General features: G+C 38.9%; 1 protein-coding gene across 1 annotated transcript in view; it reads right to left on the bottom strand.

The window, feature by feature from the left end:
* LOC119791157 (membrane-associated guanylate kinase, WW and PDZ domain-containing protein 2-like) overlaps window positions 1-17,983 on the bottom strand; it is a 172,715-nt gene that overhangs the window by 71,102 nt on the left and 83,630 nt on the right. The window contains exon 8 of the mRNA XM_038297085.1: window positions 3,770-4,450. Coding sequence (XP_038153013.1) covers window positions 3,770-4,450 — 681 coding nt within the window. The remainder of the gene's footprint in view (window positions 1-3,769; window positions 4,451-17,983) is intronic.

The raw sequence follows: 17,983 nt of genomic DNA, 5'->3' as shown, positions 1-17,983 counted from the left end.
ATACAGGAAACTGAAATCTATTTTTTTTCCTGCATAATGGTTTAGGCCAAACCTGATGGGTTTTAGGAATCAGTGATAATTTCATGCACCTTGATTTATAAATAATTAAATAGACCTTTCTGAAACTATTTTTATGGTTCGGCCACCTCAGCAGAACCCAGGGAAAAGGAACCCTGATGGATGATTCTGCCTGCCGTGTTTTACTGTCATGATCTGGCCTGTTTGCTCTCCCTTAATTAGTAATTCCTTTCACCTGCCCTCTTCCCTCCCTGCCTCATTATAATTAATTCCTCTCACCTGTTTCCTGTGGTTTATATTCAGTTCAGCCTGAGCATTCAGTGCCAGATCATTGCTTGTCTTTCTGTCAGTCTTTCTGTTCAGTTTTTATTTGGTTCATGTCCTGGATCCTAGCTGCCAGTGGAAAGAGGGTTTTAGTGTTTGTCTCGTCTCCTGATCGTCCACTGTTCCTCCCCTGCGGAGTCCTCTGGGTTTTTGGCTCATTATGGGGGGAGGTTCAGTTTTTCATCTAAGTAAGCCTGGCTCCTGGGTGGAGACCAGTTTAAAGTCTGCTTCAAGTTCAGGTTCCACGTCCTGTCTCGGCTACCCTCTTCCACTGAGCCTGCCTGTCTGCACCTGATCCTGTCTGCTCCTGTGCGTCACCAACTGGTCATGCTTCTGGTCCCAGTAAGACTCTGAACCCTCCTGGAAGCCTGTGGATGCCTGGAAGTCTGGATCCTGCCACCTGTCTCTGTTCCTGCCTGATCTGGATCCTGCCTGTTTCTGTCTGTTCCTGTCTGTTCTGGATCCCTGACCAGGATCAGCTTCCACCATCACCTCTGGGACTGCAGCACTGGGACACTTGTGGTCTGGACTGTTAAACCAGGTAAGTGACCGACACAGTTAATCTTCTATTGGTTGATTGTGGTCACTTACCTGTGTTTCCTCCCTAGAGTGTCTGAGATTGGGCGGTGCCCCGCCCCCCCTGCCTGCAGTGTCCGCGAGCCACAGCTCCGCTTTTGTTTTGTTTTTATTTTAATAAACCTTTCGAACTTTCCTACTGACTGTCTGTCATGAATCGCGGACAGATGGACCCAGTATTCAGGAGAGACAGTCAGTAGGAAAGTTCAAAAGGTTTATTAAAATAAAAACAAAACAAAAGCGGAGCTGTGGCTCGCGGAGACTGCAGGCAGGGGGGGCGGGGACTGAGAAATCCCTGCAGCTTGATGTTGCTACAGTGGCAGAGAGGTGCAAATGTACTGCAAATATATGAACCCACAACAAATATAAAACAGTACAGGAAACATAAAATCAGGAATTTGAAAATACAAAAATAAGATATATGCACAAAATGCATGCAAAGAGAAATATTACAGTCACAGAACAATGCAAATATTACCAATTAAAGGAAAAACGCTGCAAGTAGAAAAACAGCTGCAAGAAAAAAAATCTAATGTTTTTACAAAGGGTCTCATCCAAAGGCATTAATGTTTCTGATCTGGATCCATAAATATTTATAACTGTGGCCAAACTGGTTTGGAGCAGCTTTTTCATACCTTCCAGCTGTTCTTAGTACTTCCAGTATTTTTATGTTGCATGTGTGCATTATATGGAGGACCAACACTGCCATATTTAAAAATAAACACAGAAATAAATAAATGCTCAATAAATAAATAAGCATACAATTAATTGCCAACAAAAATAAAATAAACAAATAAATGTAAGTAGAAATGAAATTATAAAGTGAGACATAAATGTATATAACTCTTTTAATTAACTTTTTTATTTATTTGCCTTTGTAATATTTACCTTATTTATTTTTTTGTCCTTTATAATCTTCAACTTCATTTTTTAATTACTTATATTTTTAAGTATTTATTTATGTGCATGTTATAATATCTTTGTCTGTTTTATTCTTCCTTTGTATTTTTTTACCTTAGTTATTTCTTCGCTGCTGTTTATGTCTGTCTGCCCTTTTTACATTTCTGTATGCATTTCTATCTCATTATGCAAATGAGGAGGGGGTGTGTCCTAGAGAGTCAACTTCTGCTCATTGGTTGGCTTGGCGGTCCATCTTCTTAACTCACAGAGCTTAGAGTACTAAGTGTAATATAAGTTCTCTTTTCTGTTGCTGTTGTTCAATAAAAGTACGTTTTAAGATTATTTGAGGCGAGAACATTATACTTTTAAGCATCACCATATGGCCCATTCACAGATTTAATGCGTAATTTAAAAGAAACTGTTCCGAACTTGAGGACCGCGGCAACCAGCGGAGCTCCGAACCTGATGGCAGCCCGTCTGCAGCGGCCCTCTCTCAGCATAGCTGTGCGTGAAGGACCGCTGGCTATGATGGCGACAAAAAAATAAATAAGGTAAATATTACAAAGGCAAATAAATAAAGAAGCTATTTAAAAGAGTTATATACATTTATGTCTCACTTTATAATTTAATTTCTACTTATATTTATTTGTTTGTATTTTTGTTGGCAATTAGTTGTATGCTTATTTATTTATTGAGCATTTATTTATTTCTGTATGTATTTTTAAATATGGCAGAGTTGGTCCTCCATATTATGCACACATGCAACATAAAAATATGCATTAACCCTTGCGTGCAAGTACTTTTGTGTTTGCAGTACTTTCTATATTTCCTGCAGTTTTATGCATTAGCAGGACTTTGACCCCCTTGGTGGCCACATGCTGACGTCCTGTGGAAGAAAATTATTACTGACCATTTTTGCATAATGTCATTTCATGTGACTTAACTGCCGTTTCATTTCTTTGTTCTTCTATTGATGTTTGCCTTCCCAATTACATATTTTAACTAAACTAGGTTTTTTTTACCTTCTCCTGATTGACACCTTTGTTGTAGATTTATTACTTTATACCTCTTTTTTAGAAAACGAGTTTAAACAAAAGGATTAAGTAAGCAAATGTCAGAAAATTCATAGTAGCACAGCTAAAATTAAATCTCTCTTTGTTGTTGACATTAACTAATAATGGCAGTTTTAAACTCTTCATCCTGAATGCTGAGAATGAACAAGAAGGTGTTCCATAAAACTATTAATATTAGGTTCGGCACACCTGATATACTCCACTATTTGAGCTCTTTCTCTGTTTTTTCCCCCCATTACCTCTGAAAAGATACATTTTCAGCAGACTAATACAGAATACGTGTCACTTTATCCACAAGGTTGATAAATAAATATCCGTCATAGTCTCATTTCTAACTTCGCAAAAACCGTGACTTTGAAACAACATGTTCTTCTTTGTTTGATCCTTTACATTCACCATCAGTGACGCTGACAGTAGGCTGAAGCTCACTGACAGCTACTGACTTTAAAGACGTCTTAACACACGCATCTTACAAGGTCACCCGTCGTATCAAACACTCAGAAAGCCAACAACAGCCAGATACCAGGAGATTCTGCAGATAACAGCCTACAGCGGTGCATGGGACTGAGCACAGGAGCTAATTTTAATTGTATGAAAGCAAAATGGATGAAAGGCTTGAATTTCATTTAGATGAAAACCTCAAAAGAAAACCCTCCAATATGTTTTTTGGACATTTGGGTTTGAAGATAAAAACAAAAAAACGACCATCAAATGAAAAATATCAAAAAGGAATCATCATATGACCTCACAGAGAAGAGGGACCTTTCTGACAGCCAGTCTCTGTTGGTCATTGCAGAACTCAGTCATTGATTCCAATGAACTGAAACACTTCCAATCACACATCTGGCTCCTCATAAAAAGCAATCTTCTGGTCTTACCTGAGCCTCCTCTCTGGACCACCAGGCTGGCCTCTGCTCCCACGGCGCACTCCTTGAGCAGCTCCACCACCTGCGTGTGGTTGAATCCCGCCACGGGCTGCTTGTTTATCTCCAAGATCAGGTCACCTTCGCACAGGCCCGGACAGCCTTGAGGTCCCAGGATCTGCTTGACGCGCTGACCCGTTAGGCTATCTGCGATCGTGAAGCCGAACCCGTCCACGCCCTTCACCATGGTCACAGTCAGCAGCTCCCCCTGCGTGGCTCCTGATGACGCCATGGAGACGCTGTCAGGCGGCGTGGTGCCAGTGTTGGCTTGGAGCGAGCCGTCCAGGTGGGTGTCGCCTGGGTGGGCAGTGAGAAGCGGCTGCTGCTGGGAGTTCACGTGATCCTGACTGGGGTCTGTGACGAAGCGCGCTGTGCGGGCCAGGTAGTCCAGGTAGTTATCATAGCCCGTCCTGCCGTTCACCATGATGGGCCGCTGCTCCATTATGCCCAGCGGGGAGATGATGGTGGTGGTGTTGTTGGTGTTGGCGGCGTCCTCTGGGTCGTACGGTAAAGGGTAGCCGCGGCACAACACCAGTGTCACGCTTTGACCGATGGGAACGGACTGAAAGAGTTTCACCACGTCGGCGTGGGTCGTTCCCAGAACGCAGACATCATTAATGTAGACGATGACATCCCCTAAAAGACATAGTCAAAGTAAAAAGGACATTTAATGAATTGTCCAAAACTTTCCTTCTTGTTTAACGCTTGATAATACGGAAAACTTGCTGCTTAGATGTTGTTGACTTACTTTTTTTTCCTCACTTGTTTTGTCCTGCACTTTATGGAACATAAACATACCAAAGACTATAGGTGGAAACTAGCCTAACAGACAGAATTTAAAACAGCTGAGTAAGTAATGCATTAGGGGATAAAACGGGTATTCACTCCTGATCAAAATCTTAAGACTGGTCAAAAAATTGCAAGAATTAGCATTTTTTGCACGATTGGATCTTAAGAAGGTTCAAAGTAGAGCTTCACAATGTTAAAGGAACAAAATCAGTGTGAGAGACAAGAACTTTTGAGCAGGGAATTTTCAGAAAACTGAATTTACACTCAAACGTTATTTTTTCAGCTGATCAAAAGTTTAGGACCATGGTCTTTAAAAGCCAAAAGCTGTGCAAAAATCTGGATACCATGTCATTTTCTGTCAAAACCTCCTGATGGCAAATGCAAAAAAGCACACTGACTCTAACGTGGTAGGATTGTTGAGTTGCATAAGCAAGGCCTCTCACAACGTGCGATCGCTGCTGAGGTTGGACGCAGTAAGATGGTCATTTTGCATTTTTTAGTTGTGGTAGACCCAAAAAAATGTCACCAGCTCTGAGCTGCAGGATCCGATTGGCTGTCCATCAAGACACAGGACAAACCTCTACCCAAATTAAGGCCATTACTGGCGCTGACTGCAGCCCAATAACCATCAGAGGGCATCTGCGAGAGAAGGGCTTCAGAAACAAAAAACGTCTTATTCAACGCCACAAAATTGCCCGTTTGTACTTTGCAAGGGTGCATCAAACATGGGACATTGAAAGGTGGAAGAAAGTTGTCTTCTCTGATGAGAAAAAATGTAACCTTGATGGTCCTGATGGCTTCCAACGTTACTGCCATGACAAGGAGATCCCACCTGAGATGCCATCATGATTTGGATTGCGTTTTCCTTCAATGGAACAATGGAGCTTCAGGTTGTGCAGGGGCATCAAACAGCAGCTGGCTTTGCGGAGATGTTGCAGCGGGCATCCCTCATGACTGAGGGCCCTTGTCTGTGTGGTAACGATTGGGTTTTTCAACAGGACAATGCTGCAGTTCACAATGCCCGCCTGACAAAGGAGTTCTTCCAAGAGAACATCATCACTCTTTTGGACCATCCTGCATGTTCCCCGGATCTAAACCCAATTGAGAACATTTGGGGATGGATGGCAAGGGAAGTTTACAAAAATGGACATCAGTTCCAGACTGTGGATGCCCTTCCTGAAGCCATCTTCAACACTTAGAGCAACGTTCCCACTAGCCTCCTGGAAACACTGGCATCAAGCATGCCTAAACCATTGTTTGAAGTCATCAACAAGAATGGTGGAGCTACTCGTTAATGAGTCCTTTTTTTGACACTTAAGTTGGATTTCTATTTTGGGGGGTTTTCGGGTTTTTTTGAGCTATGATCTTAAACTTTTGATCAGCTGAAAGAAATCATGTTTGAGTGTAAATGCAGTTTTCAATTAATTCCCTTACACTGATTTCTTCTTTTAACAGTGTGAAGCTCTACTTAGAACATGCAAATTCTTGCAATTTTTTTGACTGGTCTTAAGATTTTGATCAGGAGTGTAGGAGACAGACACTACCATTTAATGCTTGTGTCTTGGGATGTAGTTGGAAACACAGAAGATGAAATCGTCCCTCGGACAGGAAACCATGAATCAATGAACATTCCTGAACGGGACAGAGTCTTAGAAGGTCTGGCGGTTGAAGACTTCAAAGCAACCATGAAACAGACTCCCTTCCTCTGATAAGATCCCCATTATTCCAACTTTACGGCATAGATTTCAGATAAAGCTCTTTACACTGAAAAATAAAACCCAAGCATGTTTAAAAGTGGAATATTCAACTTAAAATTTAACTCTTTCTTGACGCACCAATCCCCTCCTGGACCTTCTTAGTTTGATTGTTCTGTGCATTTATCTGGAGTTTTTTGTTAATTTTTGCTTTAAGTTAGGAACAAATGTTCATTATTTATAACAAATCCTGTGATTTTGTTTCTATGAAGCTTATTTCTGAAAATAATCTAACCATGGGCTAAAGAGCTTAATCTGTTTGTGTGGAATCCTATATATCTACCTACCTAACAATAGATTATACCCAAACCTTAACAGAGAAAAGTATATGGAATGTTTATTTAGGCAACTATTTATTCAGACTTCATGATTTAAGACAGCTTTAGATAGCATTTACAAAAAGTCCAAGGCCTTTCCTTGAAAAGGTAGATATGAAAGCTGCACTGAAAGGTTATCTGCTAATTTCTCATTTTCAAGGCTTCAGTGATTACAAAGGAAGAGTTTAATATTAAAACGGTTGCACACATGAGAAGGACATAATAAAACAAAAGTTACAGAATAAATGCAGAGAGAAAATACAAAAAAACTGATCAATAACAGCACACAAAAAACAGGTAGAAAGCACTGGAAAAGGTTGCAAGACAAGGTGAGTTAATAAAGAAAGCTGTATTCAAATGTAGAAACTTATTTTATAAACAAATTACCAGGTGAGACACAAACCATCTAAGAGAAGTCGGATTATAATTGCAAGAAGGAGCTGATGCTCAATTATCTGCAGCTCCGCTAGCTTTGATAGAGTGTACAGTGACAGCAGCATCCATGCACGCTTTTCCAGCCATAAACGCAAATAAACTCAATCTATGATAATGTCTTATCTGCCTTTTCTGTGCAAAGGGTGCAGATGACAGACGGCTAAAGTGTTTGCCTTTTATGGCTTCTAGAGCTTTTATTTGCTCTCTGCATTGTAGATAAAACCTAGCAGACAATTATATGTTACCACGGAAAAGAATGCCACAAGCAGCCTGATCCTACCTCCAGCGCTTTGCTAAATATAGTGTTTTACCTTCTACAGTGGAGGCACCATGCAGTTCTGGATGACTGGAAATAATGAAACCAGTCCTTATAAAAGAGGCCGGCCCTCAGCATTACCCGCTTATTTTCTAATTATGGGCAAACGCCGTTATCTCTAGGAAGTTTCCCTCAATCGATGCTAGGCTTTCCAAAGCTCTACTGGTCCAAAACAGCTGAGTCAGTGGCCCCTTCTGATAAATCATCCTATAATTATGAAGTCATTGTTAAAGTGCAGCAAAAAAAAGGGTAAAACACTCGGAGCGACAGCTCTGAATGTGATGGGAAAGTTCAGACATTTTTCTCCGTCGCTGTAAACCGAGCTGCATGCAAATGATTTCTGGTTTCTCTGCTGGTAGTGGTAGAAAGAGCACACACCTAGAGGCGGCGTGACGTGAGGGACTTTTTAATTAATCAGGGTAAACGCGGCCGACATTTGCCTTGAGCGTTTATGTCAGAATCAATAGCGGAGCGTGCCGGCGGAAAACAAATGATGATGCGGTGACCTCGCTGAGCCTCGCTCCAGCCATGTGTCTCACAGTTTGTGACCAGAAAGAAAATGGGGACAGACACCGAGCATCGCCACTGACACGAGCGTATGATGATGAGACGGATAATTTCAATTATAAATAAATATATAAAATGAATGAATTTGAAGAATAAATTCCCCTGCCTAATGTTTTTATAACATTTTTGGACAATCAAATTCAAAATAATCTTAAACATTAATGTAAAAACTGAAGATTTGAAGATTTTTCTGCAAAACAGGAGAAAAAAAAAAGGTATTTTCTGATTAAAGGTAAATTCAAACACCTCCTCATTTATTATTATTCGCTCTTTAAGTGGCTAAAATCCCACACAGACGATTAGAACATCATTACTCATCTTTTGAAGGAGGATTTCCCTGTTTAAACCTCAGACATTTAGTTTGTTGTGCTCCCAACTGTTGGGCTGAGATTGAACGCCATGGTGAGATCTATAGAGCTGCCTGAGGCTTTCAGGAAAAACATCATCCTGCCAAATTATGAGTCTAAAAGAGACTTAAGGTGTCAGAAATATTTTCTCAACAGTGGATGGAAAATAATTTACAGACGGAGGACATTTGAATGGCTCCTTAAGGAAGCTCATCAAAATTGAACACTGTGAGATATTCAAAGAGGTCTCCAAATAACCTGCCAATATTTTGACAGGAAGTACAGGAGCTCTTGGGGTTTCTGCAAAACTTAGTTCTCTGAGAAGAACACAAACAGCAGAACAATGTTTGCTAGAGAATAGAGCAGTCCCACCCACCCAATGACCCTGATTAAGACATATTTTTAGATGTTTTATATATTTACATATATTTACAGATCTACATATATTTACATATATTTAAAATTATATATAAATATATATTTTTTAGATGTGCAAGATAGATAGTTAACCTCTTAACATCCACCTCATTTTGGGTAATCCTCGTCTATTTTGCATACCCAAATGGAAAACCAAATAACTCAGGAACTGTAAGCCCAAATTACATAAGCAATACATTATTTGAAAGCTAACACCCTCTAGTTTCCTAATATATAAATTCAAATTGGTTGACTAGAACAGTGTTTTTCAACCCTGGTCTTCAAGGCACCCTGCCCTGCATGTTTTAGATGTTTCCCAGCTTTCACACACCTGTGATCAATTGATAGCAGATTATCAGGCTTTGGTAAATTGCAATCATCTGAATCAGGTGTGCTGAAGCTCAGAAAGGTCCAAAACATGCAGAGCAGTGAGCCTTGAGGACCAGGGTTGAAAAACACTGGACTAGAACACAGACCAACCTGTATCAGTTCAAACATGACTCAACATTGGGGTTTTTTATTCTCGGAAATTATAGGTATTTTTTTAAACAGCAGTAACAAAGACATTCTTGAGAAAAAGCAGGATTTATTGTGTTATATTTGCTCTACATCATGTCGACCACAAATGCAGAAAATGTCAGACCTCTAGCTATAACAGTTCCAGAGCTGAGGGGTTTGGAACTTTTGGTGTCAGGTTGGAGCTGCGCGCAATGGCTCTACCTGCTGGTAAAAAGTTTACCGCTGGAATTTTATGCATTATGAGTTTTTACCTCAACTTAAGGTCCACCGGGTCGCCGGCGACCTGATTGGTTTTAAGAGGTTCATCTTATTGACTAGTAAAGGGTCAATCCATTTTTCGTCAGATTGGTGACGTATTTCTAACCTGACTCCGCCAGATGGATTTGCTCCGCATATCCATCTGGAAACCTTCCGTAGAAGTAATTTTGGGAAGGGGCGAAAATACTGGTTAGCTGATTGGCCTATGTTGGTGATAGACGGACCAAATAAACCAATCAGATCAAAGAAGCATATGACGTACTAACAGAGCGACGATGAAAACACAACCACAAGCCAGGCTACTCTTGCCGAAACCAGTCGGGAGAAGAGCCACGCTAACGCTAGTTTCATCGGCTGAAGCCGCCATGTTCTTTAGACTGAACTGTCGCGCTTCTCGTTGCGTCACACCTCAACCCGTCTCAAAGCCAACGCTGATTGGGCGTTCGTTTGGTGAACGCCTCCAAATTATCTTTAACGGAAAGTAGCCAGACTGATCTGCGAGTGAAACCTTGAAAGCTCGCAAAATCAGGATGGTCTAGCGAGGCTAACGTATTTCCGCCCTAGGGCGCAAAAATCTTTGCCCATTGAAGCTCGTTAAACGATGTACATGCGCAGTAGCTCCCTTACAATACAATGGTATAGGAGAGCTTCCCCATTATTAAACTGGTACAATTTTTTTTTAGGTTTAGGACACAATATTGGACCATGCAAAACACAGATTTATCTTCACAAAGCCTCAGAAGGGCAAGATTTGTGCATGAAATCATGTTTTGCTTTTAAAGTGTTTTTTGTTGTTAGCATTCATATAAATATACTGGTGTGATACGTCACAAATATGATGTGACATTTGGTATATGTCTATTTTTAATTTATAGCCCCCCCTGGAAAAAAAGTTCCACCCTCCGCCACTGGAATAGAGACAAAGATGCGATGTTTTCAGTGCGAATCTAAAATAACATCTTCTGGAGATCAGAGCACAGAACAATTCCAGAAACAGCACCTAGTACCATGTTTAAAGCACGGAGGGGGAGGTGTCATGGCTCGGAGCTAATTTCTGCAACAACACCTGGTCAGAATCATTTAAATAACCATAAATCAGTTTGTATTAATCCAGAGTAACAAAGATTATCTTCCTTATACATCATATAAAGACCAATTTAGCAATTTTATGACGAAATATAAAAAAGAAGGGAATTAAACAAATTCGCACCCCTGAAATTAGGCTCAGGACACGACTAAATAAGATGAATAACATTTAAAAAGTTGTAATGAACTTCACTGAAGTTGCAGCTGACGGCCGAGTGTTTGAGATCTAAAAGCTAACAGAGAGAGAAAAGCTTTTAGGGACAGAAAAAACTGTTAGAGGGCAACAACTTGGGTCAGTCGGCTTCTCACCTCTTAAAGAATCGTCACTGAGTGATATGAACAGCATGGAGATGAGGAGTAAGAACAAACTTAATGGAACTTCACTAAAAAGGGGGAAAAAATACTGAAGTGCATGAAATAAACGGGGTTAATTAAAGCCCGATTCAGACGAGCTCGGCAGGAACTCTTGATGGATTCCTTCTAATGTTGTTTTCTTGTCTCAGTCAGCACTCAGCACCCCACCTTGGAGCTGGCAGCTTCTAGAGAAGCAGACGTCAACAGGACTGATCCCAAATCAGAGGAATTCATGGAGCATAGCCACTTCACATATGCAGGGCGGCCTCCAGAGAGCGTTCAAAGGGTTGACAGGATGGGGGGTGAAGATAATCATGGGATAGAGGAAGGAAAATAGAATTTCAGGACTTGAATGCAAATAATACGAGTTTGGGCCGGACTTTTTTTCTCTACCACCTCCTTCAAATCACAGATGATAGATGAAACTATCAGATACTTATTGAAGCTTGTTACTGTAAGGTGTTTAGAACAAATACATTAGAGGTGAAAACAACTTTGGAATCAAACTAAAGTCTTATAGCAATATAAAAAAAGTTAACTCTGTAAAGAAAGTTTGATTCAAAGTGCTCATTTGCTAACAGATATACATCAACCTAACCCTATGTTAAAAGTAACAAGATCCAAACAAGCTCAAATTTTGCCCCAAAAAAGCAAAAGAATATTTATGCCTGTCCATTAAAAACATCTTGACAGATTCTTGTAAATCTAAAAGCTAATTTCTGCACAGCCGACTCCCTAAGAACACGGCCGGCTTTCCAAGCTGAGTCATGTCCAGATGTTCCATCCTTTCATTACTCTGCTCGACATGCTCATCTACATCTAATGATGTGTTCACAATCGTATGAACATGAGAAGACTAAGAGTCTCTGCTGGGAAGATAAGGCCATCTCTAAACTCCAGACAAGTTTTCCATAAAGGCTGCATTTTCAACTGTCCAACAGTTTTCCTCTGCTACAATATTAAAAAATAATTTTATCCTGATTTATTACAACACGTCCTATTGCTATAGTTTTCTTTACCCGAAAGATTGAAACCGATTATTTTGCTTTAAAGGGACCTTAAAATGGGATCAATTCCTCAACTTGTTCGGAGGAGATTTTAAAAAGGAGGTGGGGAAGGACAGCAAAAAGAAGAAGCATTTTTTGTTTTGATGGTGAATAGGGCTGGGTAAAAAAAATTCGATTTAATCGATTTTGAATCGATTAATTTACATTTTTGCAAAATCGATGTCTAGGGAATGAGATCGATTGATTTTATAGGGACCCGCGTGACGTTCACATTTAAATAAGCAGGAAAGATGCACTCAAGATGACTTCAAGCCAGAGAGCTGCATATATAGCCAACAGGTTGACTGAAGACATTTAGAAATGGGGGCTCACCAGCAAACACCCTGTAGTTACAGACAACGCTGCAAATATTGTTTGTGCAGTGCAGCTCATGCATGTCTGCTGTGTCATATCTGCTTGCTTGAGTGTGGCTTTACTTTTTCACTTTTCTCAAACAAGTTTGCACGTATGAGACAGTTTTGTTCACATCTCATTTTTAAACTGTCTGATTTACAAGATTGTACTTTGTGTTTAATATGGCAGGAAAAAAAACAAAATACATGAGTATTCTGAAACACAGCTGAACCACTTTCATTATTGTAAAAACAGATTGAATCGAAATTAATCGATTTAGAACTTTATGAATCAAAATCAAATCGATTCAGGACTTTGGCGAAAATACCCAACCCTAGTTGTGAATGTGTATTTGGATTAACATTGAGTTAGCAGAGTTCTGTTGCATCTGTAAGGGACTTTAATAAGCATATCTTGCACAGACTTGGAATCACTGGACAGGTCTGATAATTTGCTGAAGGTGTAAGAACCTGCCATGATATCTGTCAGGGTTTAGTTGTGGTTTGAGGACCGAAATGCAGAGGCAGAGGCTGAGGAGATTTCTTGCAGCTTTAGTGAAATACATCTGGGGACACAAAACATGAGGAGCCAGGGAGAGACGAGGTACGTAGACCACAGCATGGGAGGACAGCAAAGACAAGGAACCAACAAAGAGTGAGAGCAGAGGGAGAGCATATATAGCTGACAGAGACAAAGGGAGGGCTAACGAGCTGACAAGGAGCAGGTGTGAGAGGAGACAACGAGGGAGCCAAGGGGAAAGGAACATACACACACACACACACACACACACACACACACACACACACACACACACACACACACACACACACACACAAGAGGGCAACAGAAAAACATGAAAACTAACATAATACTAGAAATTACAACAAAACTGGAAATAAACCAATAAAACTAGAAAACAAGGAGCAAAGTAAAGAACAACAGAACCAAGACCATGACAATATCTTTGTTAACGAGCTAGTTTAGAATAACTTTAGCCTGTTAGCTATTGGACTGTTATAGCGCCTTTAATACTAATAGGTTCATAGTCACTTTTTATGCCTACATACAGTAAAAAAACACAAAAAAATTATTTGATCATGATTACATTAATATTATTATTTATTATTATAGATTAGAAAATCTCTTTATTGTCCCACAAAGGGGAAATTCATATATACACCAAGCGTAGGTCCTAATACTGTTTTAGTACTCATTTTTGAGCCTAAATAGAGTTCCAGCACAGGGTGCAATGAGTAGACATTAACAGCCATGATGCCATCTGTTTATTTTATCACAGAGCTATCAGAAAACTAAATGGCGACTATTTAATAAAGCCTGACCTTCCTGCAATGCCTTTTTTTAAAGCGACAGCTCGATATTAATTAACCAAAGTGATCTACAGCAATTCTAAGGTCTAGTCAATCCTCCTCTGATCTTTCTCAGAATGAGAAAACTGGGGAAAAGAAATTTCTTTTCCTAAGAGGGACACAGCATCAAGATAAGAACCAATAGATCTATTAATAATATCCTGTACTCAGACTGTAGCGAATAAGAACAGCTTTGCTATCACTCATATCACTTTTCATAAGGACATTTATTCAGGCATCCTTGGCAGCTTGACTTAGCATCAACTTAGTTTCTGTCAAGTGATTCAATCTTTGCTGTGCTATTCCCACACTTGAAGGGTTGTATTAAGCTGAACATTAAACTGGGTTCCACTCAATGGCCAAACTGTGGTTTCATCTTTTCCTTTTTTATTTTTCTTCTTGTGTTGTTTACAGATAAGATATTTAATAAGGCAGGTGAAAAAACTTTACAAAAACGAAACCAAACAAATCATTTACCATATTGCACATTGCAATAGTTCTGAGAAATGTATCATTAAATATATTTATGAAAATAAACTATGTTTTAAACTTTAAGTTAAGACCATTTAGTTTTTAGTTTCGGTAAACACCAACATTCATGCTGTATTCTTAGTGTTGTTCCAGTCGTATCCTTCTTGGAATTAAATAATAATTTTTTTGCAAATTTTCAAATATGATTTTATAATTTTTTGTCTTAATTTTTTCCACCCTTTGCTGGAAGGTGCTAATAGCCTAGCCGCAATATGGCTACTAACTTATTTATCCACTGTACACATGCGCATCATCCTGCCTCTGCTGTTACTCTAAATATTCACTAAGTGTGTCCTTTACTAACAAACTGAGCCAAAAAAAAAATGTGTGAAACACAAACACTGCAAAAAAGGAAAATCTATACAAGTTTAATAAACTTGAATTCAGCATTTTGGTCTTATTACACTTGTTTTTCAATGTATTTTCTTAGTAAGACTGAATATTCTTAAGATTATTTGATTTGTTTTAAGAAAATTCATTTTTTAATCCTAACTAGATAATACAACTAATTCTGAGCAGCTTTTTTCTTAAAGTAGCTCACATTGCGGACTGAGTCGGGTTAACATTTGGACTGTGAGTACATTTTTACTTGTTTCAAGACAATAAGACAATCCATATTAACCTGTTTTAAGAACTGACCCCATCTCATTAAGATATTCCAGCTAATCAAATCTGATTGCATTCAAATTGATAGGGTTATTGAGATTGTTGTTCATGATGTAGGGGGTGTATTTCCCTTAATTCTGTGACGTTTCTGCTAAAATATAAATAAAAAAAACGTTTTGAAGTTTTTGTCAAGTGTATTTTTCCCACATTCACTACACCTAAATGATTAAATTAATTCTAGCTATGAAAAATAGACTAGTTTTAAGCCTTTAAATGAACTGGTATCAAGTACATTTGCCTTGTTTTTAAGCCTGTTGTATGCTTGTTTTGGGCAATAATTGGTTAGAGGGTATTTAATTCTAAGCAATAATGACTAATAAATGAGAATAAATTGCTTAAAATAAGAGAAAAAATCTTAACGAGTAAAAGAAAAAAAAGATTTTTATACTTGATTTAAATTTTTTTTGGATGCTTACTACTTCGATTTTATGTTCTCGTTTTAAGAAATCTTACCAAGTCTCATTTGCTTGCTGCACTGGTAGATTATTTTGCTAAAAATAAGCAATAATTCACTTAAAACAATATGTTTTTTTCTTATTTTTGAGAAGGCATTTTTTGTTGTGAAGATAGCAAATAATAGACCAGCAGGATTTGATAAACATCGAGAAAACTTTGTATGCAACAAGAGACATTTAAAAACGATCAAATAATGCGAGCATAAACCTTTAAGGTCTGGATAATTCTAAATAAAACCCCCCAAACTAATAATGAACTTGTGAAATTTTTGAAAGGAACGCCCACTGAGATTTACATAGGCTTGAAAGGCTTTTTCTCAGGTTTTGAGGAAGAGAACGCTTGGGGGGTGGATGGGGTGTGGGGGGTTTTATCCATACAAAACAAACACTGTGGCACATGGATAAGAATGGAGCTCAGCAGAAACACCCCCCTGGTGCTGAAGGAGAGTCACAGTAATTAGGCTTCACAGTTTGTAGAAACTTGAACCAACAGAGCCACTAGTTTCATTTCAGCACTGCTCCTGTGCATAAATGGAAATCCATGCTTAACAAATGAAACCATTTGCTCAATATGTTATAAAAAACTCTTACTCCATATTAAATCTAAGGTTCTAGAATAATTCAAGATGTGATCTGAATAAAAAAAATAACTATGTATCCATAAGAGTGAGCTGGATAGCGTCATTGCATCACTGAGACCCCCAAGAGAGTTTCAATCATAAAAAGAAGCAAAAACTGTCGACGTGAAATTGTGAATTTCACACCCCTCACAGGTCCGGGCTCCCTGAGCGTGATTGTGCCTGATCTGTAACTGCAGAAGTAGGACACAGAGTCTGAAGAGGCAAAAGAGGGGGCTGGAGCATGGCTGCTGAGACAGAGATGAAGAGGAAGTAAAAGGGATCGAAGAGGAGTAACTGATCGCTATTTTGGGAGCAATAATACATAAAACAATAGAGGGGTCTTCTGGAAATAAGGGAATTAAATGTAGAGACAGACTTTATTGGTCAGGTGGGACGTATTTTGTACCGGTGGACCTACAAGTCTGTAAGAAAAGAAAAAAAAAACTAGGGAAGGGATTTATGTCGATAGATTTAAAATAGATTTATCAAGGTCTGCACAAGAACAGTGTTTTAAAGAGGGCATGCTACTTCCGATCAATGTTTTTACAGTTCATGTGATGAATAATATCTATAATTAGGTTATTTGCTCCAGCACATACATCACTGTAAGCCAACTACTCTGGCACAACAGAACTACTTTTCATTTGCTGACCTTTAGTGCAGACGGATCTTCTCAGTGTGTACCGCAGTTTTTCCCCGGTGCTGACATGGCCAAGAGTTGTAGGGCTCATAAAGCTCGTTTTATGATTAATGGAAGAACAAAAAAATCAGTCGCTTCGTGGACATGTGCATATATCTACAAACCGGGCTTCTGACAGTGCAAGTTGGGCTCTTACTTTTTAAGATGAACTAGCTCTAGATTTAAAGATCATCCTCAGAAACAAACATAATAGAATGGCCTGTTGCAGTGAGAGGTGAGGAGAAAAAACAGCTCTGTGTTTTCTGTCTTATGACATTGGCTGGAGAGTAAAAAAATCACACGTTACATAATAAATGTGAAGTGCGTGTAGCGCTTTTGATGTGCTCTCCGTCTGAACAGCGAATCTTTTATTTTGATCTTTGGATTTTTTTCTTTCATATTGAAGGAGGCCCTGATTTTATGACAACATGTTTCTGTGTGCTCTATGTGCTCAATTATGAGCTAAATTAACGAGATATTAGGTTTTAATTCATTTTCAGGGAAGAGAAGCATCTAAATAGTGTGACATTAGGTAATGTTAATACAGATTATGTTATTTTGAGCAGCAGTTCAAATAGTTCAGTTGAGGTGCCAAAAAAATCCGACCAATATTCCAAGGCTGAGTTTCCCTTCAGCACGGAACAATTCATATTAAATCCATGCTACTTTCAACAAATAAAAAAAGTAAATAAACAACAGGAGTTCAACCTGCCACTCATCCTTCACCCAAATACAATCTTCTAATATCAGTTTGTTCAAAAATCATTCCCGCATACACAAAAGTCAGGACCATGGACAGAGAAAATAACTGCTACAGTATTGAGAACCTTATAGTAGCTAAAACCCAGCTTTTTGTTTGAGTTTGTATTTGTATACTTATAGTATTTTACTAAATTTAAACTTTTTCATTTTTATTGTAAAAATAAACTAAGAAGTTCATTTTAACAGTATTTTTTTTTGTTTTTAGTTTAAGTAATCAACAAAGCAGCTAAGGACCATGGACAGAGAAAATAACTGCTACAGTATTGAGAACCTTTTAGTAGCTGTTTTAATTCCTTTAATTCCTTATGGAAGCACATGTTTCGATACAATGGGAAGCCGTGGTCTTTACTAAGAATTCAGACTGACCAGATGTCCATGATACCATCATGTTGAGAAGCTACTCGAGTAGATCTTATCGGGACTACAGAACAACGACAAAGTCAAGTAGGCAGGCTGGAGTCAGGCCTTTAAAAGTCTAATAAATCATATTAAGGTTTGAGAAAAGCCTAAAATAATCAAATCTTAAAGTT

Source organism: Cyprinodon tularosa, unplaced genomic scaffold, assembly GCF_016077235.1.
Source record: "Cyprinodon tularosa strain WSP-4 unplaced genomic scaffold, ASM1607723v1 ctg381, whole genome shotgun sequence".
Classification (NCBI taxonomy): domain Eukaryota; kingdom Metazoa; phylum Chordata; class Actinopteri; order Cyprinodontiformes; family Cyprinodontidae; genus Cyprinodon; species Cyprinodon tularosa.
This window is presented reverse-complemented; position numbering and strand designations above follow the sequence as displayed.